Genomic DNA, 13,789 nt, shown 5'->3' with positions numbered 1-13,789 from the left:
GCATCGCGTCGGCTGTCTGCCATGCCTGTCATCCGGGCATAGCTGTGGAGATCACGGCTGAAACCGAGTAGGACAAAATCAATCAATCAATCAATACCTGTCAAAATTGTGGCCCAGCAAATATGGTCCGATGTATTACCCAAATAGACTTAGCCGTAGTCGCTCACAGATTCAATGTCCAAGTCTCTTCTGATCATCACCTTCTAGTAGCCTTAACAATCCAAAACTAGGTGTTCTAGGCTGCACCTTAATTACACTAATGTGCAACAGTACTTGGCACAGCAAGATGCTTGTATGGGAGACAAGCCTCACCGGTTTCAAGGGATGTGGCTGGAAGTCCGTTATAGCATCAAGGTAAGCCCTTACCATCCAGTGTTGACTAGCCGTTTTAGGAAACCCGACGCGACACTATAGCAGCGTATAGGGCTACCCCGTATAGTTGGGTATACTATAGCTGCGTATGCGATTGCTGCGCACTCGACTGTCATTTCCCAGTATCCTGAAGGAACACTGGTGATATGTGGCGCTGCAGATAGTAACCGTCGTATTCTTTCGGTGTGGGTAGCTACAAGGCCCTGCCTGGCGGGTTTCGGATACTGTGCTTTGTGAGGCTTAGCGTCCCTCGTGTAAACGCTCTACACAGTATACGCGCAGGACAGTGCAGGAGAGCCAGTGCAGACACCAAGGCGATGTCTTGTTTTCGTAGCAGTCTGGGCAAACATATAAGTTAACGATGGGTTGCAAGTTAGAGGAGCATCATCAGCATCCAGCTTTGATCTTCACTCGTTCTCAACACCCTCACCTCTCTTCAGCCAGCTCGCTTTCCTCGTTGCTTTTCATAATAACCGACTCGATATTCCAATCCCATCAACATGTCCCAAGCCATCAAAGGCCTTTTGCTTGCCAGCTTGGCAGGATCGGCTCTGAGTAGCACTATTCCTCGTGCTGCCTCACTGCCTGTCGCCGATACAGTGTTTGTAAATGGAGTGATCCATACTCTTGACGACAAAAGCAACACCATCACCGCAGGTTCATTGGCCATCACCAATGGCACAATCACATGCGTTGGTAAAGAGGAGGACTGCAAGCCCGCTGTTGGAGCTTCAACCAAGGTGGTCAACCTGAACGGCAAATCAATGATCCCTGGCCTGATCGATGCCCATATCCACCCCCTTGATGCTGGCCGAGCAATGCTTGGATGTACTCTGCGCTTCCAACAGCTCTCTCCTGAGGGCCTCCGCAAGATCATTCAAGCCTGCATTGACTCGCAGCCTGGCCAGAATGACCTTTTGACAGTCACTGAGTGGGACCGTGAAGGATTCACCACCCTGAACGGAGGAGCAAACAAGTCCATGCTCGACTCACTCAACACCACCCGGCCAATTGCTATCATTGCTTCCAGCCAGCACAACATCTTCGTTAATTCCAGAGCTCTCCAGCTCATTAATGCTACCCGCGACACCCCTAACCCTCCTGGCGGTAGGATCGGACGCGACGCCAAGGGCGACCTCACTGGTATGCTCGAGGAAAACGCGGTTGTTCCCATCCGAGCTCTCATGGGAGACCGTGGCATTGCCCAGCTCGATGCTGCCACTGCGGCCATCTCGCAACTCCGCCGCAAGGGTATCACCAGCTTCTTGGACGCACTCCAGACACCACACACAGCCTGGTCTAGCCTCAAGTCCACCAACGAGCTGACTGCTCGTGTCTTCAACAACTTTGGTATCTTCGGAAACACTGATTTCTCCACAATCATCAGCCAAGCAGTAGCAAGCAGGAAGCAGTTGGATGAGGCTCTTGTCGCCGCTCCAGGCCAACAGTGGCGCAACGTCAAGTTCTTCATTGATGGCATTCTGCCTTCTTCCTCCGAGTCCAGCTGGCTCCTCAACCCCTACCTCGTCCAAGATTCCAAGGGCAACTGGGTCCCAGGCAACCACTTTGGTCTTCCCAACACCAACCAAACCGAGCTTCAGAAACTCCTCACGTTGACTCTGGACGCCGGAATGGGTCTCCACGTCCACGCCAGTGGTGACAGGGCCGTCCGCACCATACTCGACATCGCCACCGGCATGAACCGCACCTTTGCCCCCCACGACATCGGCATTGCCCACGCCGAGCTCGTCGCCGCCGAAGACCGCAACCGCTTCCAGGAACTTGGTATCCCCGTCATTGCCTCGTACCAATGGGCGCAAAAGGCCACCTACTGGGCCGGTGACAACTCGCTCGTCCTCGGCACTGACCGCATGGCCGTCGCCCAATCCTCCGGTCTCCTCAGCAAGGCGGGCGCCCTCGTCGCCTACGGCTCAGACTGGCCCGTCGACCCTCTCGACCCCTTCCTCGCCCTCGCCGTCGGCGTCACCCGCGCCGGCGACCCCCAGAACAAGAACGCCCACGCCAGCTTCGGTCCCCAGTTCGTCGGCCGCCTCGACCAGCAACCCGCTCTCTCCCGCGAGGCCGCCCTCAGGGGCATGACCACCGTCGCCGCCACCTACCTCAACAGCTCCGCCAGCATCGGATCCCTCGAGCCCGGCAAATTTGCTGATCTCCTCATCCTCGACAAGGACTACTTTGACACTGCTGCTGTCCCTGATGATGCCCTCTCCAGGAACAAAGTCCTCATGACTATGGTTGGTGGCCGCGCTGTCTTTTCTGATGAGTCTGCTACTTTCTTGCCCGCCGAGTGGCAGGCGGAGTCCAAGAAGCTCGATAGCAACCCTGTTATCCAGCGCATGAAGCCTGGTAACATTCTCACCCGCGCTATTACTGGTCGCGCTTGTGGTTCGCACGTTGGACACCAGCACTAAGATGGTGATTTTTTCTCTCTTCCTTCGTTGCCTTTTCACGACTGCGACTGTGTGATGGCGTAACACTCGTTTTGTTATTCGGATTTGTTCAATATTTTTTTTAGATTGTTAGTGTTCTTTTTGCGGGCATTTTTCTTTTGATAGATAATGTCCTCGGATGGCGTTTTAGGGAGAAAAAAAAATGAAGCATTTCATGACTGAGAATAGTTCCCCATTTGCAAATTTGCGGATTGTGTGATGCTTGTTTTGATAGTCTTCCTTATTGTCTATTCCCCCTCTTTCGCTGAAGCATGGTTTTTTGTTGATAGATACGGTTCTACTGTTGTCATCGAAAACTATAGTGTGGGCATCTACTCTACCTGTGGGTATCATAGCTCCATTGTTACATATAGATAGGTCGCAACAGGTAATCTTAGCGTGCTGCAATAGTAAGGATAACCCTGCTGACACTCTTTGTAGGTATTCACATCGCTATTAACCTGAAATTATCTTTATTTTTATCGCTTTGGTCCTCAGCACCCATAGCAGTTGGGTTAAAAAGGCACTTTGCGGATTTCTCGTGGTTCTGGGTCTCCTTGCAGTGGACATGATTCGCTGTCAAATGTCCATAATCGGTATTGGGACAAGAAAACTTGGACGCGAGTTGTAATCCTGTCCGCGATGCGAGCTGAGTTCGAAAAGAAAGTCGGTGTCATTGTTGCCTTGTTTCCATGCCTCAATAGACTTGTGAGTGACTGGATGACGAGGAACAGGCTGCTTGAAGATGGCCAGAGAATGGCGCCTGGTTTTGCTGGAGAGTCAAGTCTCCAAATAAGTCAAGAAGATGTTGGTGATATGAGTATTGGAGTAGATCCAGAACACGGTAGGCTATCGGTGATTAACAAATGTCGTGACTGATGAATTAGCTATAGCACTGGGCTTGGAGAGTTTGAGTTTGATGTTACTCCAGGATTACAGGAGATGATTCCCATCCCATCGTGTGTATCTTTGGATACTACAGCTTTCACGACGGATTACATGAAATGGCGCGAAGTGTTTTGAGGTATTCTGCATGAGGCGACCTACACAGTAAGTATGTAGTGTAGACGGACCATCAAGATAGTTACGGCCGGATCTCGGCGATATTCGCGCGAAACGTGGCTCAAGATCGGGGTATTAGCTAATTAGTTCTAGTTAATTACACTGCATCACAAATCATCATCTATAACGTACACAAACAACTCTACTTCCAGTACCGGTGTATGCTGCAGGCCAGTCGAGCATTCATGTTCTACATGTACAATTCATTCTGTAAATTGACGACCTATCCCGGTATTTCTGTCGCGCCTACACATGGGTACGCCGTTGCACGGCAAAATGCTTACAGCTGACCATGGAAAGTTAAACCTTAGCAGGCTTCACGATCCGATGCGGCTGCCGCAGCGAGATCTGGGCTAGTGGCATGAAAAAGTGGGACGGCCACGCGCGCTACGAATCTGGGGTGCATTGCTGACGGTTCCTCCTTCTGAGAGTCTTTTAATGCGTCCATGCTTTCCGCGAAGCTTTTCTTCCTTGCGTCTTCCTCGTGGCTTGGCTCTACTGCTTCCTGACTTCTCTTGGATCTTGCTACGTCTCTTCCGTACAGGCTTCTGGATTTGGATGCTGGCCGTTTGAGCTTGTGTTTCAGTCGTTGTTGTCGTCCTCGCCACCGCCTCCGCTTTCGCCGCCGTGAAATCACTTTTCGCCTTCACGATGCCCATATGGGATCCTCTCGTTCCTGCTGAACGTGCTATTCAGCGCGGTCTGGCGCGTCTCCCGCCAGCCGTGAGCCATTGGTTCGGGTATCGACCACAGACCTTACCTCCATCCCGCACATGGCTTGTCTGCATGTGGGGATTCATCGGCGCTTTTTGCGGACTCAGTACCATCTTGGCTATTTTTGGGCATACAGACTACTTCAAAAGCCGTGCTGTACCACCCATCATCGCTTCATTTGTAAGTCATGCTTTGCTATCTTCTCGCGTGCGGTTTAGGGTTGCAACGAGACAATGAGGAAGAGATGGATTTAAGAACATGGAATTGGACAAAAGGACACGACTCGCAAAGTACTGTAAGCTGACCATATTCTCCAAAAGGGTGCTTCAGCAATCCTCTGTTACGGCGCCATTGATGTGCCTCTTGCTCAGCCACGTTCTCTGGTCTTTGGCCACTTCTTCAGTGGCCTAACTGGCGTCATCATCGCCACAATTTTCCAGTTTGATCTCGAAACCGAGCCTTTTCCTCGTCTCCAATGGCTCGCAGCTTCACTCGCAACAGCCATTGCCTTGGTCGTCATGCATCTTACAAAAACAACCCATCCACCTGCAGGCGCAACAGCACTACTTCCCTGCGTCGACCCGCACATCTGGGCTCTGAGGTGGTACTACCTACCCGTGTTGCTACTTAGCTCGACTATAGTGCTGGTGAGTGCGGTGCTTCTGATGAACGTGCAAAGGCAATATCCCAAATTCTGGGTTGCGCAGATTCCGCCAGCGCCAGCTGCGGAAAAGAAAGAAAAGAGCGTGGTCGAGAAGAAGACGAATGCGTTGAATGAGGGCTCGGAGGCTGGCAGTGCGCGTGATACACTGCAGGATATGGAAAGAGGACCTTTGTAATTCATTAACTATCGTGAGTCTATGACGTTTCTCGTATCTAAGTACATGACAATCTCCGTCTCGTGCTTCTATGCATTGAGCAGCAGGTGCTGTCATTCCAATGTAAATATTAATGGAAAAAGCGAACAACATTGCCGCACGGTTGCGACAAAGGAAAAAATACTATCGACTCATTATACATCAGCCTCATTACACGTCAGCATCATTACACGTCAGCATCATTGCCCTCATAATCATTTTCGTCGTAAACGCCGAAACATAACCGAAATCTTCCAACTCACTCAAACCTGTTGCATATGAATTGTCTTTGCAATGCTCGGCACGCCCTTTTCGCTAACTGCGAAGAGGTACCACATGCCCGGTAGCATGACGCCCTGGTCGTTCAAGATAGGCAGTGTAACCTTGTCACCATCGACCTTTGGCTCGAGCGGCACACGCCTCTGATCAGTATTGACACTATGCGTGACGCTTCCAATCCGAATCAGAGAAAAGGAAACACCCTTGGCACTTCCCTTCATCGTGACTTCGAGCCGCCCACCCGGCGCAACCTTGGCCGAAGCAACCTTTTCGATAACGGGTCTCGGTGCACCGGTAGTCAGATATGGCGGCGTAAAGATCTGGCCGTTGGGATGATCAACAGTATTGCGACACGGCTCCGACACTCTTCCTGAGCCGTCGTCCCAGCAGAGTCCACCACCACCCGTAAACACCATTCCATCCGGCAGCAAAATCGCGACAGAATGGTAGTTTCTCGGCACGACCTCCGGAGCCAGTTCGGTGAATGTACGTGTCGCCGGATCAAACAATTCAGGATGAAAAACGGGCTCCTTGTCTGTGAAGCCTTCGGCTACACCTTGACCTCCCGTCACCAGTATCTTCCCATCAGGCAGCACAACCACATTCGCAAAGACGCGCGCGTGCTTCATATCCGGTAGTCGCTGTACTTTTGCCTGGGCGCCCACCTTGTCGATTTCTATCATGTGGGCAACGCGCAGACCGGGTGCTTCGTAGTAGTACTGTGCCCCTCCCGCCGTGAAGATCTTGCCGACATCGTACATGACGTTCACACCGCACATTGAGTCGTTTTCGGTATTGCGTATGCCGGCGGGCTTGACGTCCCCTTTTCCATCGGTGTAGTACCAATTCATGGCTTTGCTGGGGCCGGCTTGGAATACGGAGCCGTTGCGCCAGGGGAAAAGCCAGGCGTGGTTGTCTTCGCGGTAGACGCCTTCGTGGTCGGTTGTCAGCATTGGTTTGACGGCTGCGCCCGGAAGAAGTTTCCACGAGTTTGACTTTGCGTCGTAGAGTTCGCCGGCTTTGCCGCCCACGGGGCCGCTCCAGGAGCCGCCGATTGCGAAGATGTTGCCGGTGGAGAGGATGGTGCTCGAGTGGTAGCCCCGCGGGATGTTCATGTTGGGGCCCGCGACGAATTCGTTGCTGAAGGGGAGGTACAGGCTGGTTTTTTCGGCGTTGGCACCGCCGCTCACGACGAGGCGGCCATCGCCGAGGGAGCTTATGCCCGGGCAGAACATGTCGTGTTTTGTTTGTGATACTTCGCGTCTAGAGACGGTGCCGTTGACTAGGTTGTACTCTGCGAATTGCGTGATGCCTCGTTGGCCGCCGAAGGAGTTGGGAGAGAAGGCGGAGAAGACGAGCATTCGTGTGGGGGATGGGTACTCGGGGACGATGTATGCGGCTACGGGGATGATGGGGAAATCTATGACCGGACTCCATGATCCTAGAGCGTCTTTTTTATCCTGAGGTGGTGGAGTGGTTGCCTTTGAGCTGTTTAACTTCGCAGCGGCATTCGATTGCGCCGTTGTAGCGGAGACGAAACATGATAGTAGTACTGCCTTTGTGCAAATAGAAGAGAACATTGTGAATATATCAAGCGGCTGCTCTTTAGCCAAAGATTCACAAGAAAAGAAAAGAAACGAGTCCAAGCAGCTGACTGCAAGGTAAAGAGGCTGGGATGAACAGGGTTGAGATAAATCTGCAATACTCGATTCGAGGTGTAGTATCCTTTGCTTTATATTCCTCGGAGAACAATTATAGAAAAAGAAAGGAAAGGGGGTCATAGTGCGGCACTCAACAACTGCCACCAGCCTCCTTATTTCCACCGTCGTTGCATGAACACTAAATCGTGCCATTGTTATCGACGACTTAGTCCCAAAAGCAAGAAAAATCAGTTTCGAAAATCAAGGAAACAAACATGCGGTATCTTCTTTTTCGTTTATCAGTATTAGGGGGGATGACTTTGGCTGACTTGTTTAGAGAAAAAAAAAAGTAAGATGTCTGGTTTTATGCACAAGATTCCAGAAACAAGCTGGGACCGTATGCTGGTGCTATGCTGTTGCATTCCCAACGGTACAGATTACACCTGTGGTATCTCTCGGGAAATTCTCACGTGTCAGATACGTGGTAGGTACTGTATGGTGTATCCCTGCTCTGCCATTGGAGATGTGGTGAAGGGGACATGCATGTAAACAAAGAAGATCGAGCAGTAGGACAACGCTCATCAGTCTTTGGAGGACCACTGATCACCACGCGGCCTGGTCCAAGCGTAGTATGGAAGTAGTGAATGGACTTCCAGTTGGAAAGTCTATACTAAAGCAAATTGCTTGGCTTTTTGAGGCATCTGTGCTTGTAAAGGATGCAAAAGAATGGAAGCAGTGAGCCACAGATATGTGTGTGAGCGCTGTTCTGAGGCAAGAATAGAGAAAGGTAGGAGACGTTGTCATATAGCCTGAAGCTTGATAACGGCTAGTTGGAACTAGTAAAAAAGTAGTAAATGCTTCGTGAGCGATCAGGAATACTGCATTAACAGCATATGCGACTATCTTAGTTTTCCATACCAACAACTCCTAGTTATGACAAATGAAGTCATGTTTGGTTGCTTCTATTCGTTCTTTTGGGTTCTTTCCCTTTTTTCCGCCTTATTCAATGATTGTCTCGGCGACTGAAAACAGTTCTAGACAATTGGAGTGACGGAATAAAAATCAACATTGGGCGAGAAAGGCTCTGAGAGTCTAGCGATTAGCTGCTGCTACTGCGGCGCTCACACGAAACACAATCACGCTCGCGACAAATGCACGAATTCTATTACGATTATTACATATTGAGGCAAGAATCTGGGCTGGTGTGGTCAAAAACACGTGAGCAGTACCGCTTCTATAAATATTCGTCACAAAAGTCTTATTGGCGCTTGTTGTCGGTAATCTGTGCTGTGCGGCTGTCTGAATATTGTAAGTTTAGCGGCACTGCGTAATATGACAGTTTCAGCGCAACATTTGAGACTCGAGTACGTATGCTCCCGTGTCTTAGTCTACACCTACCTAGAAATGGCGTATTTGTACATGCATGTTGTTCTTCAACCAATGCTGGGATGTAATCTATCAATCATCTTTACTGGATGCGAGCTTCTCGTGCCTGTTGGCTGTAACATGAGTCAACAAACAGCCATACGCGATATACGCAGGTTTTGAATGTATTATAAAAGGGGGTTTACGATAAATACGCAGGTTTCGACTGTTTCCATAAGCGGCTTTACGAAAAATACGCAGCTTTACGAGAAATACGCAGGCCCTGAAGGCGCAGCGCCATAGGATCAAGGCATCTGGACTAAGGCCCCGCTTGTTTGTGGCTGTGAGACTGTGGGCTTTTCCCTGCGACAAACCGACAGCCAATCACGTCCATATTTCCCCGAACCCCCGTGTCATTGCGCATGCGCGTCGCCCTTGCCTGCATTACAGGCTTCTCATTCTCGTAGTTCCAGGAGATTGCCGATCGCAACAGTCTCTATTTATCTTTCCTACTCTCCTATTATTCTTGTTTTATCTTTCTCTCATTGTACACTTTTCCTTAGCCCTGTAGTTACGCCATGTCAAGTTCAAAGGGCCCCGCCCCGGGCAATGACGTTACTACTCGCGATACAGCCCCACCATCGCAGCAACCATAGTGAGTATCGCCAGTTTTAAAAGGAAGCCATAGTTTATGCTGACATTGTTGGAAGCGAGTCTTCAAGCTCGCGGCCAAACGTCGATAATGCACACATCAGCAACATAACGTCACCAGCCGTTGAGGAGCCTCCCCCTGCATACAGCGAACTTCCAGGCCAAGTCGAAAACGAAGAGCTGGGAACAAATGCCGTTGTAGCGGATGATGGACGTGTGAATATTCGAATAGACCAAAAGAGCCACACCCTTTCGCAACTCATTCTTCCACAAATCCAACGTCAGCTTACGCATGCGCAAGAAGACCCTGAGCCTCCTCCGCCTTACATTCCAGAGTTTCTTGGCGGTGCGCCAGGCCAACAGCCACCACCTCCACTCAACCTCGTCATACAGGTTGTGGGGTCGCGAGGCGATGTTCAGCCCTTTGTTGCCCTTGGCAAAGTACTCAAGGAGACGTATGGTCACCGAGTACGATTAGCAACACATCCAACGTTCAAGGAATTTGTAGCCGAAAATGGACTCGAGTTTTTCAGCATCGGCGGTGACCCGGCTGAGCTCATGGCCTTTATGGTGAAGAATCCGGGTTTGATGCCAGGCTTTGATACATTGCGCAGCGGTGACATTGGCAAGAGAAGGAAAGGCATCGCAGAGATTCTGAGTGGAACATGGAGATCCTGCATAGAGACCGGCAATGGTCTTGGTGTGGATCCTCTCCAGCAAACAGTGGAAGAGTGGATGGGCATAGAAGAGCAGCTACCAGAGCAGCTTCGAAAACCGTTTGTTGCCGATGCCATCATTGCGAATCCCCCAAGCTTCGGGCACATACATTGCGCTGAAAAGCTAGGGATCCCACTACATATGATGTTCACGTAGGTTTGACGACAGGATCATGATGTGCACATACTGAGTTTGAAACAGCATGCCGTGGTCACCTACACAACAATTCCCACATCCACTCGCCAACATCCAGTCTACAAATGCGGACGCTACAATTACGAACTACATGTCATACATCATGGTTGATGTGCTGACCTGGCAAGGTCTTGGAGATGTCATCAACAGATTTCGCAAAGATAGTCTTCGCTTGGATCCAATCAGCGCTGTCTGGGCGTCAGCTATGCTTGCAAGACTCAGAATTCCCTTTACGTACTGTTGGTCACCAGCACTGATTCCGAAACCAAGAGACTGGAATCACCACATCTCGGTCGCAGGCTTCTACTTCCTCAACCTTGCTTCCAATTACACGCCAGACCCGGATCTTGCATCGTTTCTGGATGCAGGAGAGCCTCCTGTATATATCGGATTTGGCTCAATCGTAGTAGATGACCCAAATGCCATGACCAAGATGATTTTCGACGCCGTCAAGATTACTGGAAAACGAGCACTAGTGTCTAAGGGCTGGGGTGGTCTTGGAGCTGACGATATTGGAAAGCCTGATGGTGTGTTCATGCTTGGAAACTGCCCCCACGATTGGCTATTCAAACGCGTCTCGGCTGTTGTACACCATGGCGGTGCTGGTACCACAGCAGCTGGTATTGCTACTGGAAAACCTACAGTTGTCGTACCCTTTTTTGGAGACCAGCCCTTTTGGGGAGCCATGGTAGCACGTGCCGGTGCAGGGCCTGACCCCATTCCCTACAAGGACCTCACTGCTGAGAAACTCGCTGCGGCTATCATGGAGGCGCTGAAGCCGGAAACACTCGACCGGGCGCAGGAACTTTGCGACAAGATCAAGCAGGAGAATGGAACTCAGAGTGGCGCTCAATCCTTCCACCAGATGCTCAATTATGATGACTTGCGATGCGCAGTCAAGCCAAGCCAACCCGCTGTATGGAGAGTCAAACGCACAGAGGTCAAGTTGAGCGCCGTAGCAGCTACGGTACTGGCTCAAGAAGGTGAAATCAATTTCTCCGAGATGAAGCTGTAAGTCCTTTTTTGATCTGGTGATTTCCTTGATTGATAGTTCTAGCTTCCGTCCTCGTGAATACGTTCCGGATGAAGGTCCTTGGGACCCGATTACTGGTGCCGCGGGAGCTTTGATGGGAACGGCAACTTCAATGATGATGGGTGTTGCCGACATGCCTATCCAGACCCTTAAACTTCTGCACATACACCCCGATAGCAGGTCTAAGAAGGGTAAACAAAAAGCAGCAGGAGGCGAATCCACTTCTCAAAGCAGTGGCAATGACAGTGGAAGCATGGCAAGAAGTGTGGTAGCTGAGACTGAACGTCCGAGTCGAAGCGGAAACACGACGCCTACAGCAGCTGATGCCGCTGCCGAGCTGGCAAGGATCCAAGCCAGTAACCCGGCAGTCAAAAGTCCAGGCTCACCCGGTACGCCTTCACATAGATCTGATTTTATGTCTCAAGCATTTTCTGAATCTACTCAAGGTTCGCGTTCGCGCTCTAGAGAGCGTGTTGGCTCCAACGCGGGATCGCGCTCGGTCGCCGCTTGTAGTAGCGGACAACGACCTGGAATAACGGAGAATATCGAGTCTACTGTAGATACTGGAAAGGGTTTGGCACGCATTATCAGTGCTGGGGTTAAGTCACCTATGGACTTTTCACTGAACGTTGCCAAGGGGCTCCATAACGTACCGAAACTTTATGGAGCAGAGGTTCGGCAGGTTGACAAGGTCACTGACTTTCAAAGTGGCATGCGCACAGCTGCAAAGGTACTGAGAACATGGAATTGTTCGTTTGGGCTTTGCTGACGTTGAAACAGGAATTCGGGTATGGGTTGTACGATGGCATCACAGGTCTCGTAACCGATCCATACAAAGGTGCCAAGAAGGAAGGCGGTATCGGCTTCGTCAAAGGAGTTGGTCAGGGTATCATGAGCCTGCCATTCCGTGTAATGGGCGGTGCATGGGCAGTACCTGGTTACGCAATGAAGGGCCTTTATCAGGAAGCAGTCAAGAACAAGGGACAGAATGTGCAGAACTATATCATCGCTGCACGGATTGCACAGGGCTATGAGGAAGCCTCAACAATTTCTCAGAAGGAGCGAGATGAAATCATTGCGAGATGGAAGGGTATGAAGGGCACCATCAAGAAGAAGAGGAACGTTGGTGCTGAGCAAATGGACTCGCTACATTCACTCGTGCAGCAAAAGAGAGACCGGAAGAATGAGCGGACGGCAAGGCTCACCTCACATGCCAATGATACCGGCGGTCAGCCTCTTATTCAGAGTAATCTGGCTCAGCAAGATAGTCTCTTGAGCCAGTATCCTGTTCCGCCTAGAAGGCAGGATGTTGAACCCGAAATCCGGTCTACAATTCCCAGCTGGCGCCAACAGGAAGCTGAGAGAACACGCGCTCTCCGGCGACAGGGCACGTCTACTACTGGAAGTCAGATAACCGCCCCGCCTGAGCAGACACAAGCCGAACTCGAGGCGCAACTCAAGGCCGAAGAGGAAGAGGACCAGCGTGAACTAGAACGAGCAATCGCAGCCTCTGTCGCTGAAGCATCTCGCGGCAACCCCGAAGAAGACCAGTTGATCGCATCAGCCATCCGCGCCTCAATCGCCGAACTTGAGCGAACCGATCCATGCACTAATCCCACCCAACAAGAAGAGGAGGAAGCAATCCACCGCGCCATGGTGGCTAGCATGTCGGAAGCCGGTAAAAAGGACGTGACGGAAGAAGAGCAAAAGATGCTCGAAGAGACATTACGCCGCAGTCTTCTCGAAACAAAATTGCCCCGCAAGCACGGCAGCGACTCAGAATGGGATTCAAACTCTGATGATACGGACCAAGACGAAGATTACCAACGCATCATCGCAGAGTCAAAAGAGCTCGCCCATCTTCATGCTAACTACCCAGAAGACTACGCTCATACCGCGCACCTTGCACAACTTGCAAAGCAGCAAACAGGTGTTGTGGGTAGCATTGACAGCCCCGTAGATGGCCAAAGTACCCGCTTGGGCAGTATGAGGACAGGTAAAACTGATCGCACTTCTCACATTCCTGATGAAGACGAAGACGAAGAAATGAAGCGCATACTGCGTGAAAGCGAGCAAGCCGAGCACGAACGCGCGGAGAATGCAGCGAAGCAAAAGACAGAGGAAGAAGTCGTACTCGAGTACGTGCGCAAGCAGAGTTTACTCGAGGAAGAGCACCGACGACGGATGCTGGAAGCGGCTGGGAACGCCGGGTCGCAAGCGTAGCTGGTTTGTACCAGAGAATTCCAGTACGTAGCCCGGGACTTGAAGTCAGGGAAAAAAAGGGGCAGGCGGTTTCTTAGAAACGGGCGTGGATGAAGACGAAGTTCTTGTAATGATACCCTAATGCCAACAATTCCATCTAACGTGGTTCACAAGCGAATCGCTCACCCAAGCGAATCGCTCGCGCCCCACCAGCGCGACAACTTCAACACATTATCACAGACTTTTATTACA

The 13,789-nt window shown here is 50.9% G+C and overlaps 4 protein-coding genes across 4 annotated transcripts; 3 read left to right on the top strand and 1 right to left on the bottom strand.

The window, feature by feature from the left end:
- Positions 1 to 872: 872 nt before the first annotated feature.
- Positions 873 to 2,804, top strand: COCCADRAFT_111648 (uncharacterized protein; the record flags this gene model as incomplete). Its single annotated transcript, XM_007720050.1, has 1 exon — positions 873 to 2,804. One exon carries the CDS (start codon positions 873 to 875, stop codon positions 2,802 to 2,804), a length of 1,932 nt encoding a protein of 643 aa, XP_007718240.1.
- A 1,731-nt stretch (positions 2,805 to 4,535) lies between these two features.
- Positions 4,536 to 5,437, top strand: COCCADRAFT_111646 (uncharacterized protein; the record flags this gene model as incomplete). The annotated part of the gene is made up of 2 exons (XM_007720049.1): positions 4,536 to 4,778; positions 4,919 to 5,437. 2 exons carry the CDS (start codon positions 4,536 to 4,538, stop codon positions 5,435 to 5,437), a joined length of 762 nt encoding a protein of 253 aa, XP_007718239.1.
- A 281-nt stretch (positions 5,438 to 5,718) lies between these two features.
- On the bottom strand, positions 5,719 to 7,314 carry COCCADRAFT_9952 (copper radical oxidase; the record flags this gene model as incomplete). The annotated part of the gene is made up of 1 exon (XM_007720048.1): positions 5,719 to 7,314. The coding sequence occupies one exon, from the start codon at positions 7,312 to 7,314 to the stop codon at positions 5,719 to 5,721; it is 1,596 nt and encodes a 531-aa protein (XP_007718238.1).
- A 2,003-nt stretch (positions 7,315 to 9,317) lies between these two features.
- COCCADRAFT_9951 (glycosyltransferase family 1 protein) lies at positions 9,318 to 13,558 on the top strand (the record flags this gene model as incomplete). The annotated part of the gene is made up of 5 exons (XM_007720047.1): positions 9,318 to 9,394; positions 9,450 to 10,259; positions 10,309 to 11,313; positions 11,360 to 12,065; positions 12,116 to 13,558. The coding sequence occupies 5 exons, from the start codon at positions 9,318 to 9,320 to the stop codon at positions 13,556 to 13,558; spliced, it is 4,041 nt and encodes a 1,346-aa protein (XP_007718237.1).
- Between the last annotated feature and the right edge of the window lie 231 nt (positions 13,559 to 13,789).

This window comes from Bipolaris zeicola, assembly GCF_000523435.1.
Source record: "Bipolaris zeicola 26-R-13 unplaced genomic scaffold scaffold_388, whole genome shotgun sequence".
In the NCBI taxonomy this organism is placed as follows: Eukaryota; Fungi; Ascomycota; class Dothideomycetes; order Pleosporales; family Pleosporaceae; genus Bipolaris; species Bipolaris zeicola.
This window is presented reverse-complemented; position numbering and strand designations above follow the sequence as displayed.